The sequence below is a fragment of the Salvia splendens genome, chromosome 5 (assembly GCF_004379255.2).
Source record: "Salvia splendens isolate huo1 chromosome 5, SspV2, whole genome shotgun sequence".
NCBI classification, from domain to species: domain Eukaryota; kingdom Viridiplantae; phylum Streptophyta; class Magnoliopsida; order Lamiales; family Lamiaceae; genus Salvia; species Salvia splendens.
Window position 1 is genome coordinate 10,963,128 of NC_056036.1, and position 20,641 is coordinate 10,983,768.

The 20,641-nt window shown below is 35.5% G+C and overlaps 2 protein-coding genes and 1 pseudogene across 4 annotated transcripts; all 3 read right to left on the reverse strand.

Annotated features, from left to right (window-relative positions):
* Window positions 1-338: 338 nt before the first annotated feature.
* On the reverse strand, window positions 339-5,454 carry LOC121803787 (annotated as a pseudogene).
* A 2,884-nt stretch (window positions 5,455-8,338) lies between these two features.
* LOC121803331 (CASP-like protein 1F1) lies at window positions 8,339-9,331 on the reverse strand. 2 transcript variants are annotated; one of them, XM_042203013.1, is made up of 3 exons: window positions 8,959-9,331; window positions 8,750-8,873; window positions 8,339-8,660 (listed from the first exon to the last, which is right to left on the reverse strand). In XM_042203013.1, exons 1-3 carry the CDS (start codon window positions 9,138-9,140, stop codon window positions 8,433-8,435), a joined length of 534 nt encoding a protein of 177 aa, XP_042058947.1. In that variant the 5' UTR covers window positions 9,141-9,331; the 3' UTR covers window positions 8,339-8,432. The 2 variants fall into 2 exon arrangements, with proteins under 2 accessions (XP_042058947.1, XP_042058946.1); XM_042203012.1 differs by having other exon boundaries at window positions 8,339-8,672.
* Window positions 9,332-9,797: 466 nt separating this feature from the next.
* On the reverse strand, window positions 9,798-15,212 carry LOC121804821. 2 transcript variants are annotated; one of them, XM_042204507.1, is made up of 7 exons: window positions 15,051-15,212; window positions 12,882-14,371; window positions 12,531-12,782; window positions 12,238-12,318; window positions 11,793-11,892; window positions 11,431-11,639; window positions 9,798-10,046 (listed from the first exon to the last, which is right to left on the reverse strand). In XM_042204507.1, the coding sequence occupies exons 2-7, from the start codon at window positions 14,103-14,105 to the stop codon at window positions 9,990-9,992; spliced, it is 1,923 nt and encodes a 640-aa protein (XP_042060441.1). In that variant the 5' UTR covers window positions 14,106-14,371; window positions 15,051-15,212; the 3' UTR covers window positions 9,798-9,989. The 2 variants fall into 2 exon arrangements, with proteins under 2 accessions (XP_042060441.1, XP_042060440.1); XM_042204506.1 differs by having other exon boundaries at window positions 12,882-14,512.
* Between the last annotated feature and the right edge of the window lie 5,429 nt (window positions 15,213-20,641).

Consider the following 20,641-nt stretch of genomic DNA (forward strand, 5'->3'; position numbering starts at 1 on the left):
ACTTTTCAGCATCGAGACGTGTCGCCATTGCTACCCTTCAAAATCGTTGGGTTCGATTCCTTTTCCCACCGGACGGCGCCAATTGTTGGAATATCGAATATGAAGAAGATGAAACAAGAATGTAAACGTGAAGAAGATGAACACTCTTTCTTGAGAAAAACCGAAGTAAAAACTCTTATTGATGGATTCTTGAATGTACAACTGATTTCACCCTCTCTAACTACAAAGTGTAAACAAGCTAACTATTTATACAACACTTAAGTGAAAAAGGTCTTCACATAAGTCTGTTACTGCCGTTGCTAACTGCCTTCAACGGCTATCTCCTTGCTTTCTTGATTCTATGCTCTGCTGTCCCACCGTAGTCCAGCAGCTTCATCAGCTTCATGCATGCGCTCATGCATACGTGTCCCCTTGATCAGCCAATAATCCAACAAAAACATGTGTATTCTGAATGGGGCATATTGGAGTAAGTAAAACCAGAAACAATGAATCTGCTTCAAGACTCAAGAGGTGGACCAATGCCAAACCATTTCGTAGTAAATGCTATACATGTTCAACACATGCAACGGTTTTGCGGTTGTCCCTTCTACTACATCTTTTTACAAATGAAGACAAGGTGAGATGAACTTAATCTCGATCCTTCTGATCAATCGAAACTCTGAAGATCCCATTGCTCGTAGATTTATGCTTTAACATTTTATGCCAAAAAATTACTTCAGATCAGATTAAACTACATGATTAATAAGTTCAAAATTGCCAAGAAACAAATTTAATTGCAAAGGAACTAAGTAGTACGTATTTGAAGTGCTGCACAATCCCTCTAGAATGGAACGAACTTTCCTCTCATTTTTAACAGACGGGGACAACACAACGGACTGAAAAGAGAGAATTTAGAGAGCCACTCAGAAAACATTATAGAAATACAAAAGCGCATCCAAGGGATTACCAGAGATGATGGAGGCAGAACAGTATCGCAGAATGCTTTCACTAAAGACACGTACAGTGCAGAAGTGCATCCACAAGCTAAAGACCTTTCAAACAAATAAAGATTGAATTTAGGAATCCAAATAACAGGCCAATAATCATGGATGATTATGGAACATATTTTTGGTACTACTACTGGCTTTTCCCCACTCAATGGTTGTGTATGTAAGCATGTGATGCATCATGGACATGGAGTATTTGTTGGTAAGAGTGGCAAGAGCCGCAAGACATTGAAATTCAAGTATAAAGAATCTATTCCCTTCCTTGGATTTTTCAGGTAGCACAAACCACCAAAAATAAACATGTTAGCATATTACTACTAAATGTCATTAGCATGTCAATCAGAAAATTATTACTTATGTTGTGAAATAAAACATTTGATAAAAAAAATGTATCTTTGAATGCAATGAAAAATTCGAATTCCATAGGATAAGGGAAAATTACAATATATGAAACTGAACTTGCAGTCTATATAAAATCTAAATTAATCCAATTTAGCCTATTAACCTGGTATTATTGGATTCTTGTACATAACTAGCTAGTAACAATAAAATACTAGGGCACTCGAGGATAGCAATTGCTTGTTGGAATATCTAGAGTCCTCGGTGAAGTAGTGATTGTAAATTGTTAAATCTCATAACGAGAGCAACAAATCATCTACTGTATGAAGTTATTAAACAGATTAGCTCCTAAAATATGGTTCAAGTAATCATAAATTATACGAAGAATTGTTTGGCTATTGGATTACTAGTGTAAGGATTGTATCTTAGCGTTGTGTGGACATCATGTGTTGTTCCACACACTCAATCCTAGTGTTGCAGAATATATGTGCTGTAAAGAACATTGAACACACAAGAAACTTATGTTCTAGGATCTCCAATGTTGCAGCAATGCTAATATGATAAAGAACTTTATCATGAACTATAGAATGAGGTTAGCCGTTTTTAAAGCTGTTGTCCCTCTCAAGTTTCTATCAATTGCTACAACTTAGTTTAGCTTACGGTACTGTGATGATGAAGGATTTCATGTTTCTAGAGAAGTCTTAGTACTATGGTCATAAGTGAACAGTGGGATTCTTAGCAAGGCAGTGATGTTGAGAAGGAAAGCTTGGTGACATGAAGATATTAGATGGCACATTGGTCGGGTAAGGTTGATTATATACTTTCATATATAGCTCCTTAATACGTCATGCTTCAAGCTTGTGACAATGATAGGCTGCGTCTTCACTTGGTGTACGGCATGTGAGATAATGATAGAAAAAGTGAAGAGGGTAATCTACAAGTAAGCAAGAACAAACCCCCACGAGTCGACTAATTTCTATGTTGTGGTTGATGCAATCTTAGTACCACTGGTGTAAATGGTGAAATAAATAAATAAAAAATTAGCCTAATAAATGGTGAAATAAATACCTCCCCGTAACTGGTGTAGCACCACTGCAACAAAGAGCTTCTCAATGTCTCTTGGTCTTGCATTGCCTTTTCAAGCTCTTGCTTTCGACGATCTTGTGTCTCTGATTATATTCAAAATCACGAACCTACATTGCATAAAATGTGATTCAGTGCAGAATCCGATCAGACAGGAGAAGACTCAAGAAAATTCTGAAAAACTCAAGAGGTGATGCTGAAAACAGCAGGCATGAGAAGAAATAGTATGCATAAGAAATTGCAACCTCACCTGAAAACTTCTTTCACGTGCCTTAGTTCTAAAATTGTCAGCAACTCGATTGAATAATGTTACAGTATATAGAGCATATTCATTGTCCTCATGCAGCTTCTTGGAGGATCTAGGGACCTAAAAGATAATTCTATCAATAGGTGGGATTTAATGATAAGAATACAGTCAAGAATACTAATGTTCTGTTAACAGTTGGAATTTCTGCAATCACATATGGCAAACTTGGCAATGAATGCTGAAATGTAAATAAGGCCCCTAGAATGCAAATGAGAGAGAAGAACATAACGACATTGTAACCATTAAACAAGCACTTACAACATACTCTGTTAGTGTCTCGTAGCTTGATAGCCAATCCTTCTGAGAATACTTGGAAACAACTGCAAGGAGGGTTATTAAGCGTTCTGAAGTAACAATGTCTTGGGGCTTCACCAAGTTGGAAAGGTCACGAACAGCTAAGCTGCACAATCTCAATTAAAATGGTAGTCTTTGATAAATGCTGCTATCAAATCCCCCCTCCCCCCCCCCCCCCACACAGCTCAAGCATAAAATATTCAGTCATGCGAATGAGTGTTTGTTAAAGGAGAGAGAGAAGGCACAATAAATATACTATCCAAAACTCCATCTAATAGAAAAAGGAAATACCAAATGTACCACAATTTTCAAAGTTTGTATGTTGCACAAAATCTGACAACCACCACGTATCATAAATACGACAAATATCCTTTTCCAAGTGATGCCTCTGTAGAAGACAACACCACAGATCGTACTGTATCCTGCACCAGTTTCAACTTAAGGTAATTTCTCTAGCCGGAGAAAATAATAGTGTATGTAGAAATAGAAGGAAAAGTATCATTTTTGCACCTATAATATGATAAGTCCATCTATGATGTTTAAAATGCTGAAGACCAGGCTATTCTCCAATTCAAATTGATCTTAGACGTAACGCTCTCTCTATTCAAACATAATAAAACCAACATCCCTTAAATATCTTCATATCTATACAATAAGATGTTGATCATCTTTTATCATATAAAAAATTCTTTAAAAGTTTAAACGAAGCCATGTGGAGAACTAATAAAATAATAACATCCACGATCTATATTTAGATTCTTCATTTATGCATCTATATTTTCAAGGAAAATATCACTCAAGACTGGATATTCAGTAGTTTCTCCATGTCCAAAGAACGTAAGTTGATAAATTTCCAGGTAGGCCTTACAGGCTAGTGATTTTATAAATGTGCCTAAATTTTGTTGAGATCTATTATCTCTGCTAGAACTGTAGTTATGCAGCTTGGAGCTTTGACTTCTCCAAGTATCTACAGGGAATACTTCTATTCTAAAGAAACTCCAAGAACGAGGGTTTAGTAAGCAAATAATTCCTGGTAATACCAAGAGATATATTTGACTTGGAGAAAGTAATGTATACAATATGAAGTTTCTCCTTACAATATGTGCCAGATATATTTGACTTGGAGGAAAAACGACAAATGGAGTCTCAATATCCAGAAGAGCTAGAGCATTCATGCAAATCATGGTAGCAGCATGAGTTCCCTTCATTAAAACATATATTCTAGGAATTAAACGAATGCAGACTTAATGTATTCATTTCTAAAATGTACCATATATCTTGCAACAAGACCATGCCTTTGCTAAAACACATGCATTTGATGCCAAATTTCACTATAATTCCAGTCAACAAAATACCTTCCAGCCTGCTTTCGATTAATGACATTTAGTTGACTGCGCACATTACTGTATTCAGCACCCCGAACCTGTGAGATAAAATCCATCCAACCGCAACATGCTTAGTGAAATGCTAGAGATGATAGATACTATATAAATTGAATTTCTAAAAAAGCACAGATTGTGCTTTAGTCGATGGACAATAATTTCTTGAGTTTAACCCGAAAGAACATATATAATTTGATTAACTCAAAGTCACCCTTGTAAAATAGGTTGCATTCTTAATATTTATCCAGATAACAAACAGCCGTCACGGGGTAAATCGAGTTCATAACTTCATATGAAACTTAGGCATATCTAAGAGGCATGAGATTAATCTGGTAATAGTTACAGCTAAAATTCTATCTTCCAGTCACAACTTATAAAAATCAACCATGGAGTAGATACATCACATATCTCATATAGCATTTTGACAAAATTAGTGTAATAGAAAGGATTTATTTATTTTAGATGAGCAAGGATACCTTCAAATCATCTTCAATTTTAGCAATTTGTACATGAATTCCATCCACAATCTCCTTGAGTGGCGACATTGTAGGATACTTGGCTTCATCCCACGCAAACCTACACCAATCATCCAAATCATTCGTACAGTCGAACATCAGTCCAATTTGAAGAACGATCAATTACCTAGTGAGATAAGAATAAACTGGAACCCCATCAACCGTAAGAGAGCTCTAATTCCTCAATCTGTTGCCGGATTTTATGCGACACTCCTTCAATGAAGTTGTTCGACTGTGAAATAAAATTCATTATCCAACAGTCCTTACCCTAATTCCTAACAATAGATCATCACTCAATGGCAGCATCCGTGATCCGAATATCGAACTCCAAATTCAATAAAAAAAACCGCATCCGTGATCCGAATGAAACTAACTTTATTTAAGTTAAGTGGTTAGACTGGCAATTCCCCCAAATCAGATTTACAAATCACAATAAACAGCAGAGAAACAAAGGCTTGTTTGGAGATGGATTCTTGAAGGCGACTCCACAAAGAAGATGCGGACGAGCCTTTGGCCAACGGGGAGAGAAGCCGTCCAGTAACGAGTTGTCATTGCCGCGAATTTCCGATTGTTGAATAAAATTATATGCAAAAGTAGCGATATACTTACTACTCAACTTAAGGGGAAGTTTATCGAGGGCGGGAGATTCGATTTGAAAATTATAGATTTCATATTTTATTATTTCAATTATATAATTTTTAGGATTTTAATTTATTTTAAACTAAATTGATTGATAAAAAAAGAAAAAATATAGTAGTAGTAGTAGTAGTAGTAAGATTCATGAATAATTAAGGGAATGGACAATGGATTGTGGGTGTAAACAAGAGATGCAGTAAAAAAGTGGTGTAATATCCATAAATAGTTAATGAAAATGATGGATTCAAAGAAAGGGTTTCGGATGGTATTAAAAGTAATAAATTACTCCTTTATAGGCAAAATTTTACACCAGCAGCTTTGTTTGTTTCTTGTTAATCAGTGTATGATCGGTTAAGAGCGGTTATGGAAATGACCTTCTTGACCAGCATCATATAGCTTGATTAGCTAGTTTTTCGCATTATTTTACTCTGGTAATCCAAGTTTACTCAACCAATGATACAGATTTCTCATTTTTTTCATTTCTATGTTCGATTCTTCTATTCTTTGATCGATTATCCAACATAATAACTTAAACGTAAAAAGTCCAAACATCAAATCCGGAGGTGATATTACCATATTTAATTCATCAAATATTATTTTCTTAAATTTTATGTTGAAAAAAATGCATTACTTATCTGTGAGAGAGCGAATAATAATTTGCAAAGCCAATTATTCACCGCACATGTATAGTCTCTTTTAAAATATTGAAGCATTTAATGCGTTATGTCATACTATTATTTTTGCTCAAAATGTCAGTAGGTCGTGCCACCTCTCTCTATGCCCCGTTCTAATTAAATCCTATTTGTATATTCTCTCCGAACCCATAATTGGAATCACATTTACTATGGTTACGTTTTTTAAAAAATGCAGAAAATAGTGGACAGAAAGTCAGTGGAATATAGGGTTTACTTTTTTATATTTATTTTATTATGAAATGTGAGTGAAGTGAATTAATGGAACATGAGATATATTTACCATTTAGAATAAAAGTAAAATGTGATTCTTATTATAGAACGGATTAAAATAATAAAAATGTGACTCTTTTGTGAAACGGAGAGAGTAGTAGATGTATATCGGATTCATAATGAAATTCGCTTCGAATTCGGTATTTATGTTGCCATTTAATAGCAGCCTAAAATTGTCCATAACAGTTGGATCAGAACCCACAATTTCTTCCACAAATCCCACATTCATGTATGTATGCCATTTTTTTCCCTTTATGAATATAATCTAAACCAAGAAAACTCTATATCATAAAGGATTAAAGGTTTTTTTTCCATATTCTATATGCGATCTTTTGCATATTGTATTTATCTCTATATGCCTGAGTGTATATCAGTACCCCACTAGTTTAATTTGGTGTATATATGCATAAATATGAGAAAAAGATCATGCATGAATTCATCTTACGAATATTTTTCTGATCACCATATTACTTGTAATTTTCCTAACGTTGTCATTCATTTGCAATTTATAGCTTATTATACAATAATGTGACTAGCATACTTTATATTAAAACACACAAATAGTGTTATTCTTTATGACCTTTAAAAAGTGGTAGTAATAGTAACATATAGTGATACATAAAACTCAGATTGATGTAGTATTTTAGTAACGAGTGTGGTTCAGGTGAAAATTTTTTATAAATGAAAATTTTGAAAATTGAAAATTATATCAGTTCTCTGATCAGTTGACGTTACAAAATATATCAGTTCTTGATATTCATAAATTAGCGAACTGATATTGAGTCAGGATAACCGATATATTTTTTGTTGTTTAACTGATATTAACGTATTCGCGAATTGATATAATTTTGTAATATGACTTTAAGAAAAGTTTAAAAATTTACTATATCCTTCTAGTAATTAATTCAATATATACTTTTAATAAAATTTTAACTCATGTAAACAAGGTTAAAGAACAACTTATTTTAAAGTAGTATAGTACTGTATAATTAAGATAAGAAAACACTTTTTACTAGCGTACACCTTTTACTAGCGCTAGCAGCATTGTAAACATAAGCCACTAAACAAAAATATTGAATTAAAGTAATTAAATATAAACAAAAAAATATAGTTAAATGGAATCATTAGTGTATTATAATTATTAAATCATCTAAGGAAATGCTAGATATAATAGAAAATTCAAATTTAGCTAGGTATAGATATAAAAAAAATTGTACTGTAATTTTTATTTTGTGTATGTATAGAAAATTCAAAATCGTAAAAGTTTAATTTCTGTTTTGCATCAATTATATTTTTCGAAATTTTGTTGTAACCTTTTATATTATACTACTATCATTTAACTAAAATTATGTATGTGACTCTATCTAGTTCTATTTTTACATGGAGTATATAAAGCAAATTTATATCCCATACAAAAAAAAATCAAAAGAAGACAAGACTTCAGAGGTTCATTTTTCCAAAGTTACAAAAAAGAGATATATCGATATAGAAAACAAACTGTAGCGGTAGTGCTATGATAGAGAAAGGAATATAACTTGAAGCCTAAAATATGTTTAATAAAGAGAGAAGATAAAAATAGTAAAATGAGAAGAAATTTCAGGGGCTAAATAACTTTTTGGCAATCACATGTGATTTTTCCCCCATTCAGGCATGTAGTAACTCTTTATTGTGTATCATTCTTAAAATTTGTATTTTACCCATATTTAACAAAATGAGATATTCTAGTTTCATGTGGTTTTTAACGTGACCAAATTTATAATAAGTAGATGGTATTTGAGTTACAATAAAACAATCAATATAAAGGAATGATTTTCTTATGATCGTAATTAAATAGACAAGCTATCGGATTCGGCCAAACCCAAACATGAATATAATTAATATACCAACATTCATTCTCACACATTATTACATAGAGAAATCTAGCTTTAAATTGAAGGTGGGATTTTCCTTGATTGGTTAGCGGAGACGATAGTGAGGATTAAATAAACAAAAAGTCCCAAGAATCCAACAACTGAAGAAGCAATTACTCTGTTGCAAAACTTGCCAAAATGATCACAAATCTGCATCCAACCGCTGTGGGAGTTGCCAAATTTGCCCACGTATGCAATCGCCATCGCGGCGCCTAATCCAGCCATTAACAAAACAGTAACAGTCTGTTGAAAAAACTAACACAAAAACAGTGATAATCTGTTAATATTATATATGTAAAAGGAGGTGGTTTGAAATTGAGGTTTAAGTGTACCAAGTCATGGAGGAACAAGCAGAAGTAGAAGGTTGAGTTGAGTGGCTTTCTCTCCATCAAAAACACGGCAATCAGTGACAAAACTGACAGTGCAAACGCAGCAATATTTGCGAATGCGTAAAACCTACAATATATGCATATTTGATATTATAGAAACAAAGAAATGTGTGTGTATATATTATTGTGTTGGGTTTGAATGATAGTAGTACTTGAAAGCGGGGGAATAGGAGTAACGGGCAACGACTTGGATTCCAAAGATAAGCGTGGCTTGCTTGTTGGTGATCATAAGGCATGCAGCAGAGAGGGTAGTTGCAATGGCCAATATTCTGAGAAAGATTTGTGATGCATAGTGAGATTTTGGGGTGTTGAGGTTGTCTTTGGAGATTGCCATTCTAACTATGTATTAGATGAATGAAGAAATGGGATTTGTGGGGGTGTATATATAGCACTTTTATGGACTGACTAACTGTGGAAAGATATAAGTTCCTGCCCACAATTTATAGGCCCTAGTTTTGATTTTCATTTTAATGCATACTTTTAGTGTTGTTGTTTCTTCACGTTGGAAATTAGCGATCAATGTTAAATATGGATAAAGTTGTAGTGGTTGGATATTAAAAGTGTTTACTTTAAATCATGGCATAAATCAATGATGGCAAAATGCATTGATTGATTGGCATGCAGTTCTCCAGAAAATATTTAGTTTCTCTTCTGACCTAATACAACAAATTTAGAGTCTATTTTTCAGGCTAAATGTAAATTAAGAGAAAATGCAAATTTCTCTCAAGTGTTGGTCAAATTGACACTTGGCATATATTCTTAATTGAATACCATAATTATAGATTGAGGTTTTTTTAATTTAAGTTAAGCGTAAAAATGAAACATTAGTCGAAAATAGAAACTGGGATGCTCAGCTTTACCTTAACAAGATGATTCGGTGGGTACATCAACTTCACTCTTATTCATTCAATTCTACTAACATTACACATCTACTTACATTGCTTAAATTTTAAAATTATAAGTACTATCTACTTAAAAAGGTTGAAATTTGAATGGCAATATCACAATCCAACATAAATTTATTTTGTGGATAAATAGATGTTGAATGTGCAGTTTGTACAACACAAGCAACATATTATTGGCATGAATTTACATGTGATGTGGGTTTTGGTGACCCATTTACATGTATCATGTATGTACAAACAAATATATACTGGATTGGGAAATCATGGAAACAAGGATGTTATTGACTGATGTCGAAATACTTTGGATTTGAGGGATAATCATATTCCACTTGCAACTGCACCAACAAATTCAATCCCTTGTTACTGGAAGAGCTCCATGTAGGGAAAACGAGATAAAAGCTAACTAACATAAACGATCACAAGGTAGATGCAGATGCAAGTTGTGGAGAATCGAGCAGCACAGAGCATTCATGTCAAACAAGAAATCATACAGAATTCAAATCATGGAAAAGGAAAAACTTTATGAACGATTTATCTGCGCCTCTTTCAATTTCATGAGGCATTAGAGCCAAGTAAGATGCACAATTTCCAATCCAATTTCAATGAAACTTAGTTCCTAAACACGAAGATGACAGAAATATTGCCTATGTGCATCGCATTATTCACAAGGCTCTCCTCTTCTTATTTTCCAGCCAAAAGTTCAACACGTTATTTCCTGTGATTCAGAAACCTATTATGCCTTGGGAATTCTACCGGTTCTCAACATATCACCAGTCACCACCCTAACCACATTGCCTTTTAACAAGCCTTCTTTGATGATCTTGACGATTTAATCGCATAAATTTAAGATTCATGAGTCACTTATTATCAGAACCTCATATGCATATATTCAACCAGGTAAATTTCGAGCTACACACAAGTATGAGGAAATACACACCTTTACGTGTAATAATCAAGTTTGAAGTTACTAGTTACTAGGTTGGGCATAGGGTGAAAAAGGATAAATTTAGGAGAACTCCATACATCCATCTCTTGTGAAAATGATACGGGAGATGTTTTTCATCAAAGAACTATAGGAACCTCTAAGCAGGAAATTGACACGTAAGTCGTGACTAAAAAAATGATCACTTTATCCCATGTTTACAAAACAAAGCTGATCATGGAGGAGCCTAACTGAACTTGTTCAGAAAATTTTAAATATTGAAGTTTATATGTTATGATACTAGTTCCTAATAGATATAAGTTTGAAAGTATAATCTTATCTTATGCATGGTCTGTGTGTGCAGGTTTAATGCAAATATAAGAAAAATGACAGCTTCTTAAATTATCATAATCAGAGAAGTGCATCAAAAATAATTCAATACTAGTATAACTTAGTCAACACAAATAAATCAATGTGGAAACCAAATTAGTTCAATTAGAAGAATAATGTTTCTAACTATGATAAGTAAGATCATGGAGCGTATAAGATTGCTATGATAACATAGACACCTGAGGAGCACTAACATTCTAACATGATATTTTATTAGAAAATAAAGTAGGGAAACCTCCATTCCTATCATCCTATGGGAAAGTAGCTACTAAGACACCAACATCTCGTTTCAGGAGATCATCGTAGACCGCATCCATCAATATAGATCAAACAGGGATGCTAAGACAAGGTTACGATACCAGGAGGGTGCATAAGAAACCTTGTCTTAAATTAAAAAATGCACATACCTTGCCCTCGTCAGAATCTGAATGGCGCTGAGGGAACACGACTCTCATCTCATTATACAAGTAAAACCGACGTTCTCCTTGAAAATCCATGTTGTTACTTGACGGTAGGGAGGATGGACCGGATTTAGATTTCATACAATTTTTCAAGCTCTTCTTCGAGTGGGGGCAAATGAAACGCAGATGTACCGCATAACGCAGAACACCGGAACCTGTAGCATTCTTATTAACCTTTGAGCGGCAGCATACAGATTTACTTTTATTTGCACCAGACAAACTAAAAGAAATGTTATCTATATTACTGCAATCATTCTCTAACAAGCTGCATGCATCAGTACAAAGTGTCCTTTGCTGTAAGGAATCACCTGATACAGAAAGCGTGGGGAGTGATCCCTCATTCGTCGCACCAGAATCTCTCTGTCCACCTCTATCCACAGCCAAAGTGGCCTTTTGTCTGAGAAATGTCTATAAGTTGAATAGGACACATTAGATGTCAAACTATTTTTGGTCAAAAGTTATGGACTCGTTGAAAAATCTGACATAATTCTTAAGTTTTAACTTCAAATCATCTGATTTGAACTGCTTTGTCTTACAGGAATCAAAAACATGCATTACCCTTAAGAGTTAAGGTAAATAAACAAAGCACAGAATTGACAGATGAAATCCAAGATAATACGAGGAAATAAGAACGTATTCTTTTTGTAACACAAATATAATTGAATCAATAGATATTACTGTGGTAAAGGCAGTAAGCAGCAGATTAAAGAATAACATAATCTCTTCATTTGATTTCAGAAGCTTCAAACTCACCTTTGTGCCAGCAGGCATGTCACTCAAATCATAGTTACAGAAGAATGTATGAATTGGTGTTCTTTCCGGATTGCTAAGGACCTGCAGTGAAGCTCTCTTATTAGAGGTACATTTGCGAAATTCAAATGGCAGCATATCAAAGAGGCGATAGTTATAAAATATTTAGAAGAGAAAATCTTCAAAATAAAAATACATCAAGTGAGAAATTATCAGTGCACCTTGAAGGCTTGAAGCCCATGGTTAGAAGAAAAATCAAGAAAATAAAATGGTAGTAATGCAGACAGAGAGAATACCAATTGCAACCGGCCCTTCATAGGTATTTTCAGGCGAGCTTTGTCATCAGAGGAGCCATTTGCACTGAGGCTTCTCTTCAGTGTTGGACCTTCACATTTGTTTGAAGAGGAATGTACAGAAAGATCTATAGATGAGTAGTATAATAAGTAGTTATCACCATCAACACTAGTTACAGAAAACGGAAGTTTCTGTGGATGAGGTGAGAATTTTCCTCCGGTAATATTCAGTACTGCAAGGAAACCATCAATTTTCTGCACAAGACAAATAACAAAGTTATGTGAAATTCAGACAGCTTACAGACTGCATTAGATCAGATTTAGATAATCAGTAGTAACAGGGAATAAAGATACCTGGTTGGCAATCCCAGAAGCTAACCTACCAGATAACAGTGATTCCTCAAATGAGCCAACTAACGACCTTCTGACTGATAACCCACTGAGGGATCTACCTATTTTTGCATTTTGAGTAGTAGACCTTCTATTATGTCCGTGAATGAATATCAAACTCTCCGGTGTTAAATGATCAAAGTTCAACAAGAAATCTTCATCATCTTCAAGCCCTCTGCTTGACATGATGACATTCTCATCCCTATGAAACGACACAAAGCTCGGAATAGTTCCTTCAAGAGACTGTTCGACATCTTTAAATGTTATGCAGCTCTCATCAAACTCCCTTTTGGGATCCCTAGATCCTTGAGAATTTCTTATTCTCCCACAAAATCTTGGTCCAAGAGGGGATAGAGACAACGGAGTGGAGACTAGAGCATCCCGTGATATACTCACTGCTCTATCCTTAGAGGGTGCTTCTATTTTTCCAGTATAAGATGTAATACTGTTGTATGATGAGATGAGATTTTGATACATACATCCATGATTTTCTAACAAGGGCCCATCAGTGATGATCCTGCAGTTGACGTCACAATCTTCTTCTGATAGACTACTACTCCTTGAAAAGATAGGTATAGACCAACTTGGTGGACTGCCCTGGTCCAAATTACCAATGTGAGCTTTCTTATTCTCTTTCAGGGTAATGCCATGACTACCTCCTCTTACGTGGAAATCCTTGAGGTAGGCTGTGTTCCCAATTTCCAGACGCTCACCCCCAAATTCATCGGGCAGAGCCATGCCATTCAAAGGCGACAATAGCCTTTTCCTAATCATTGAACTCGAGTTCTCATTTGCATTGCAAGTTATACTATGCGGATGTTTGTCTTCATCCTTATTGGTACAGTTCATGAGCCCATTAGGCTCAAAACCCACGATCCTTGAAGCAGGAGTTTGAATGTTCTTTTCACCACGACGCGGCAAGAAGATAGTTTTGTCAATAGATTCAATCCTCAATTTTTGCAAATTCGGCACACCACCTTGAGGCAAACTAACCGTACCACAATCCTTTGCACGTTCCCCCAATGAAGAGCATTGAAAGTCATCAGTCATGTTTGACTGCCTAATGTGCCTCTCACCCACACCAAAGCTTCCTGCACCACCAAACCATGTGGGTATCTGTATCATTGAGCTCCCTGAAGTAGACACTTCATCAGCTACATTTCCTGATGGAACTTGAGGCAAGCCCATTCTGGCAGAGTAGCTTACTCGTTTCACTCTTTACTTGACCCCCACAACCTACAAGTAGATGCACTAACTAGTGATAGCTGATTAAACCAAATATCGGTCTTTATCCTCTTAAGAGAATACAAGGAAACTAATAACCGGAAATCATCAATAGTTCGAAGAACGTGCTTATAATATTCCTCTGTTAATTATCCTACATAAACCTCAACTATAGCTCTAGATGGTTGTTTATCTATCCACCCGCCGCAACGCCTTTCCAGTTGGAGTCCCTTCAAATATACCAGCAGCCAAACTTAGACGTAAAGCAAAATAAGAAGCAGAACAGGTAGCATAATATGCATTGCCTTCTGTATCATACAAGGAGAACAACCACGAAATCATCTATTCACTCAGAAAAATCACAATCTATCCTGAAAAGAAGCAAAAAGAGCTGGTTAATCATGTCGTTCATCTACTGAATGACAACTAAATAGAGGCAAAAAAACACGTGTTTGCACCAACACAGTACTAATTTCAACTCAGTTTTACAGTGGAAAAGTACCAAAAGAGTATATTCTTATCGGATTTGCTAAAAGAGAGGTTGCAATAATTTATGTTTACACCAATCCAAAGCTCAATCATAGACTGAAAGAGAAAGCAATCCATCTGAGCATCATTTCCAAAAATTACAGTAGCAAATTACAACAAAGACTTGAACTTTAGATAAACCATCCCAAACCCATGAAAGTTACAGGTAGACGATCAGTGATTCATTTTCAATAATAGTAATCAAGCTCCTTTAAATGGCATACAATCCCAAAAAATTGAAATGACAACCCATAAACTCAGATGGTCTTTAAGGCAACAAGAAGAGCTCAATCAATACCAGAAACCAGCAAATATTGCTTTTTTTACCACAAAATTGTGCAAAAAAACATTCATTAAAACACATGTATTGAAAAGACCCACCAGTTCAGATTGCAAATATCGGAAATGGCGAATTTTTAATTGGATTGTTACAGAAGGGGTTTACATTTGGGAAAGTGAATTGAAAACGAAACGAATGCAGTGAATCTTTCAATCCTAAATTCTGCCAGCGGCATCTCGTTTTATCTGTTTCTTTCCACAGGATAGAAATCCATTTTAGTAAGTATATATATAAGTATATACCCTATCTATCTCTTCAATCTACTACGTATTTTGTTTATCTCCTAAAAATAGAAATATTTAAAATTACATATTCTAAGTATAAAATTAATAGAGTAAAATAAATAGAAAAAAAAGTATATTAGCGGTATAAATTTCACCTTATTAAAAAAAATCTATTTTTACAAAACAGACAGAAAATAAAAGATTTATATTTTTAAAGGGGACGGGAAAGTATGGTGTAGTAATATATTTTCTAACGTCGAAATGGGCTAATAAAAAAATACAATAATTATATCACGTCTTTGTAGTCAACTTTGAGGATGATGACAAAATATGTGAACTTTTATTAATGTGCATCCATTTATAATGAAATCCAATTTCAATCAAATTGAATCTAAGGTGACATGTCGAAAATGTCTATATTTACATTGATTTCATTTGAGATTGTTAGGTGTTGGAGATATAGCTATAAAAATAATAATCGGGCGTAATACAGCCCGAGAGAAGATTAAAGAAAAGAAAACAGAAACGAAAATTACAATAAGAAATTCGAAACGGTAAAGATGAACTTAGCCGAGTCGAGGAATGCCTCTTTCCGCAAGGCGAGATACGCCCCGGTAGTGTTCTCGGTTTTGGCGCGTCGTCCCCAAAGATAAAACGGCTACGTCTCGTTTGTTGCAACACTGAAGTGTGGAAGAGCTGAGTCGGATCGTGTGTGTTTCGTGTGCTCACAGGGAACACTAATACAAGTGCTCGGTCAAGACACCGCGCTTCTTAAATCCACTGGATCACTAGGTCCAGGAACCCAAGGAACACGGAGTGTTGTTGTCGTTGGACACGCTCCACTCTCATTCAAAAATTAATCCCTCAACCCAAATTACTATTAAATTAGTATAGGGAAGTGGGGTCGATCCCACGAAGATGGATTCGTGAGTAGTGTTTAGAGACTCTGGAAACAAGCGGCTGCTGCCACGCAAAGGGTTGAGGTTTATAACAACTACCACTAGACCTAGGCACGGAATTTAAATGCTAGACCTAAGAAACAGAATACTTGTAAAATCAGACATCAACACCGAAAGAAACAATAGCTCGCTAGACCGTGTAAATGATTAACTAAATATGACTAGGCAGGAAGAATTAAAAAGTGGGGACCAGGACATTCAAATAAGGTAAGTACGGTAAAAGCTGCAACTAACAAACTCATGCAATTTCCTATCCCACTCAGAAACGTAAATGAAGAAAACAGAGCATACTCCTAGATTAGAATAGAATATAGAAATCGGGACGCCGGAAACTTGCTACGAATCGGAAGTACATCAGATCTACATAAACTGAACGAAATGAAACGAATACACGTAAGCTAGGCATAAAATTAAACCAACACGACTCAGATTCACGTCGAATGCTTAATCCACTCCGGATCCAAGACATCCGAACTCAACACCCAGCACAATCAACTCCATAGCTCCGATTCTCACAGATCTACTCAAATCAACTCCAGATCCCAACAATCACAGACAACCCTACAACATCAACAAGTTAAGAACCCGATTCATCCACAAACAAACTCCATTCTCCCAGATCCAACCACAAACCTGCGATAATCTAGAAAACAACCAACTCCAACAATCCAACTCAGAATTCAAGTAAACATAATCGACAAACAAAGATCAACACAGTCGGCATAAACTAAAACGAAACTTGCATAAACACAGAGAATATCCAGAAAACAAAGAGGTCCGAGCCTCGAACAGCGAAGCTCGGCGAATTCAGCAGAAACGTAAACAGAAAATAAATTGTTTCTTCGCCCTCAAGTAGGACGGTGTTACCACCAGATCGAAAAGTGTGTAAGCTAGAAGTGAACCCCAAGTATGCCCTGAATTTCCCACGAAAGAACCCAAGTGTGTGAAGAAAAGTGAACTAAGCTACAAGCTGTTGGCGAGGTCTCCAACCGAGAAGATCCCTCCAGCGTGCATGCTTCTCTCTTTTATAGACGCGGACATAACCTTCTAGAGTCTTCGTAGAAATCTCTATTCTACCCTTCAACTCCGAGGCTTCCTCCGTCGAGCAATTTTCCACATATTGTCCACTCTTTCGCCTTCTTCCTAGGTCCACACAACTGTCTCCCTTCTTTGCTGGACCTGGCGAAAATCTTCACACACCTGGCTTAAAACGCGTGTTAGACCCAGAAATTTCACGAATTAAAGCCCTAGACCTATGCATGAAATTAGCCTTATCAAACACCGCAGTTGGAACGAGCTCCGGCGAGCCATGAAGGCTCATCATGGCTCATTCGTAACCGTCGGCGGTTACAAGCTTGTGGCAGGAGTGTGTCTTTCGCTTGTGGAGCATGTGGATTTCTCACGTGGCAGCCGTGTAGGGGAGCATGTGGATTTTCTCACTGTGCCACGCTTGACGATGTGTCAAGCCACTTGGATTGCTGACTTAGCGGTGGTCTAAAAAGATTACTACGGGTTCAGACCAGAGCCCAAAGACCACCCAAAGACCAATTGCCGAGTCCGAGGCCCGCGACCGCGGGCGGGCGGCGGCGCGCGTGTGGGCTCTTTCACCCATCTTGGTCCACTATAATTATTAAGTAACATTAAGTCACTTAATTTAAGCACATTAAAAGATGTGTCACTTCTCCTATGTAGGATAATTAACACTAGTTAATTATTCCCAAAGCTCAAACTCCAAGCTTTAGTTAAAAGCTAATTATGTCCAACTTTAATCCACTATTTCTCACTCACCGGAAATCGGATTTGAGAAAGTGAATATACTACATTCTATATCATTTAATTTCACAAAATTAGATGTCTCGTCACATTTATTATTTGATCAAAATCCATTGACAGGGCATATTTTATTCCATGATTTCTACATTAGGGAGTGTGCTTGGATTAGTAAGGACCCAAGTTACTTAAGCTAAAGTTCAGAACTCTAAGGAATTAGCTCACTCAAAACGGTTCAACTTAGACTTAGCCGAAATTAGTTAAGGAGTAGCTTGATGAATTTAATAAGGTGATTGACGATCTAAAAAATATAAATGTGAGCCTAGAGACTACAGATTGAGGACAAGGTGATCTTGCTTCTAAACGCATTCCCTAAATCCTATGACCACCTAAAGGATGTCATGGGCGGACTCAAAGTGTAAAGGGGAGGGGTTTAAGCCCTCAATGAAATATTTTTTAAAACTTTTTTTCTATTTATTTTTTTAAAAAAATTTAGTCAAGTTTAGTGTAAGTTATAGTGTAAAAGCCTCTACAAATTATCTAAATTATTCAAAAATATACATCAAAATAAAATTTAGAAATCTCAGCCCCTATGGATGATTATTTCTGCGTCCGCTCCTGAAGGATGTCATGCTGATCCCCTGATGTGGCTCAAAGCATAGCAGAGATTGCTATTCCATATAACACATATTTTATATTAAAAAAAACAATATTTTTATATTATAATTTTATAATTAAATTATTATTATGTGAGACTGTAGTTCTTGCTGTGCTTGGAGCCACAACAGGGGATCCAAACCCTGTCATGCTATAAATGAGGGAAAAGACCATCACGTCATTTTTTGGAAGAGTGGTTCACATGAATTTTTTGGAAGAATAATAATCATTGAATAAAACAAATTAAAAGTAAAATATTTTAATGTTCAACCAATAAAAGTAAGACATGTGGACTTGACCCCCACGTTTTCTATGGGTCGACACCCAAATAATGAGGGAGGGTTGGAGTAATTGATTTTAGAATTATTTTTATTTTTGTTATTTTGTCTTTTTATGTGTGACGTTACTTCCAATGTTACCGATGGAAGTAGTCTTAGAAGAAGTCCAATGCGTTTTGGAGGAAAAAAAATTTCAGAATACATCAAGTGTGGGTAGTGATTGATCAAGCGAGATGCATGCCATCGAGAAGTTCAAGAACAAAAAAACAGTTTAAAGAGAAGGAAGGTGCGGGGAAACTGATGTGAATCAAATGAACCACTGATAAATGTGAAAGTAGGGCTAATTCATCTATGAAATGATGATGAAAGGGTATAAAAAAACGAAAAGAATAGGCTATAGACGATGAACTATAAAAAGTATACTAGTAGTTTGATTGGGTAACCATTAATGAACTAACCATTGATAGTTTGATTGGGTAACCATTGATGAACTATAAAAAAATAAATATAATTGGGAGAGAAGGAATTTTATGAATATGGAGAAAATAATTAAATACTATATTAAAAGTGGTACGTTCTGATAAGCATGGTTTTCGAGTATCATTTGGATTTGTTCGAACAAATAAGAGGTAGGCATTGGCGGATCCAGGAACCAAATATCGTGGGATCAGACCATAAAATAAATATTTAAATTAATTATTTTTATAAATATATATAGTATTAATATAGATAATTAATGCGAGTGTGGATATTCTGAAAATAACGTACTCCCTCCGTCTCATAAGAATATGCACTATTTCCTTTTTAATCCGTCCCACAAGAATGTGAACTTTCTAGTTTTAGAAATTCTCTTCTATCTAATGAGGTGGGACACATTTCCCGTAAGAATACTTTAACTACTTTCTCTTTTTACTTCTTTATTACTTTACTAATTGTGCATTAAAACTCGTGTTCAATCCAAAATGAATGTTTTTATAGGACAGATGAAGTATAATTTTTTGTGTAACATCCCAAATTTTGAAAATTTAGAAGTAATTTGAATATCAATAATAAGGTTGAAATCTAAATTATAGAATTAAAAAATAGTATGAAATTAGGATTATATTCATTCAAGTATGTGCTTATTTTAAATACGTTTGACTTATTGACATGTAAGAACTATATTTAACCCTAATTGAAATTAGTAGACGAGAATTTATTTGAAATTGAATTATAAGAATTAATACAAACAAAGAAAGAAAATTTCACAGCCCATTTATTTAATCTACGTAGTATTACCTTTAGTTAAATTGTGGAGGCAAAAATTGCAAATATTGGGAAAAAGAAATACTCCGTATTGCAAATATTGGGAAAAAGAAATAATAATGACGATAGAGACTTTTCGTATTCAGTATTTCCATTCTCTTTCCACATCTCCTCCCACAGCGCCAAACCTAGTTTCATCTCTCTTTGGAAACAAACTGAGACAATTCTCTTCATCTCTTCATTCTCGATAATCGCCGCCTCCCCTGCCGCGAGGCTGCAGCTGGATTCCGGACGTCATCTATCACTATGTTGAGGTAGGGTCAGAGGCCGATGAATTGAGCTTTCCGGTGGCACTCCAGGGCTGGTGGTGGGGTCGGCCGACCCCACTCGACCCCACCTGGATCCGCCCCCGATTTTAGGACGTATTGCCAAGATGAATAATTGATTGGATGACCGTTTGACAAAAATAAATACTCACATCACACTATCATATTTTTAA

Coding starts and splice junctions, on each gene's coding strand:
- LOC121803331 (XM_042203012.1), bottom strand. CDS start 9,140: ATGGCAATCTCCAAAGACAACCTCAACACCCCAAAATCTCACTATGCA. Junction 8,874..8,958: donor TCCTATTCCCCCGCTTTCAA/GTACTACTATCA, acceptor CATATATTGTAG/GTTTTACGCATTCGCAAATA. Junction 8,673..8,749: donor GCTTGTTCCTCCATGACTTG/GTACACTTAAAC, acceptor TTTTTGTGTTAG/TTTTTTCAACAGACTGTTAC.
- LOC121804821 (XM_042204507.1), bottom strand. CDS start 14,105: ATGGGCTTGCCTCAAGTTCCATCAGGAAATGTAGCTGATGAAGTGTCT. Junction 12,319..12,530: donor TGAAGGGCCGGTTGCAATTG/GTATTCTCTCTG, acceptor GCTTCACTGCAG/GTCCTTAGCAATCCGGAAAG. Junction 11,893..12,237: donor ACATGCCTGCTGGCACAAAG/GTGAGTTTGAAG, acceptor TTCAACTTATAG/ACATTTCTCAGACAAAAGGC.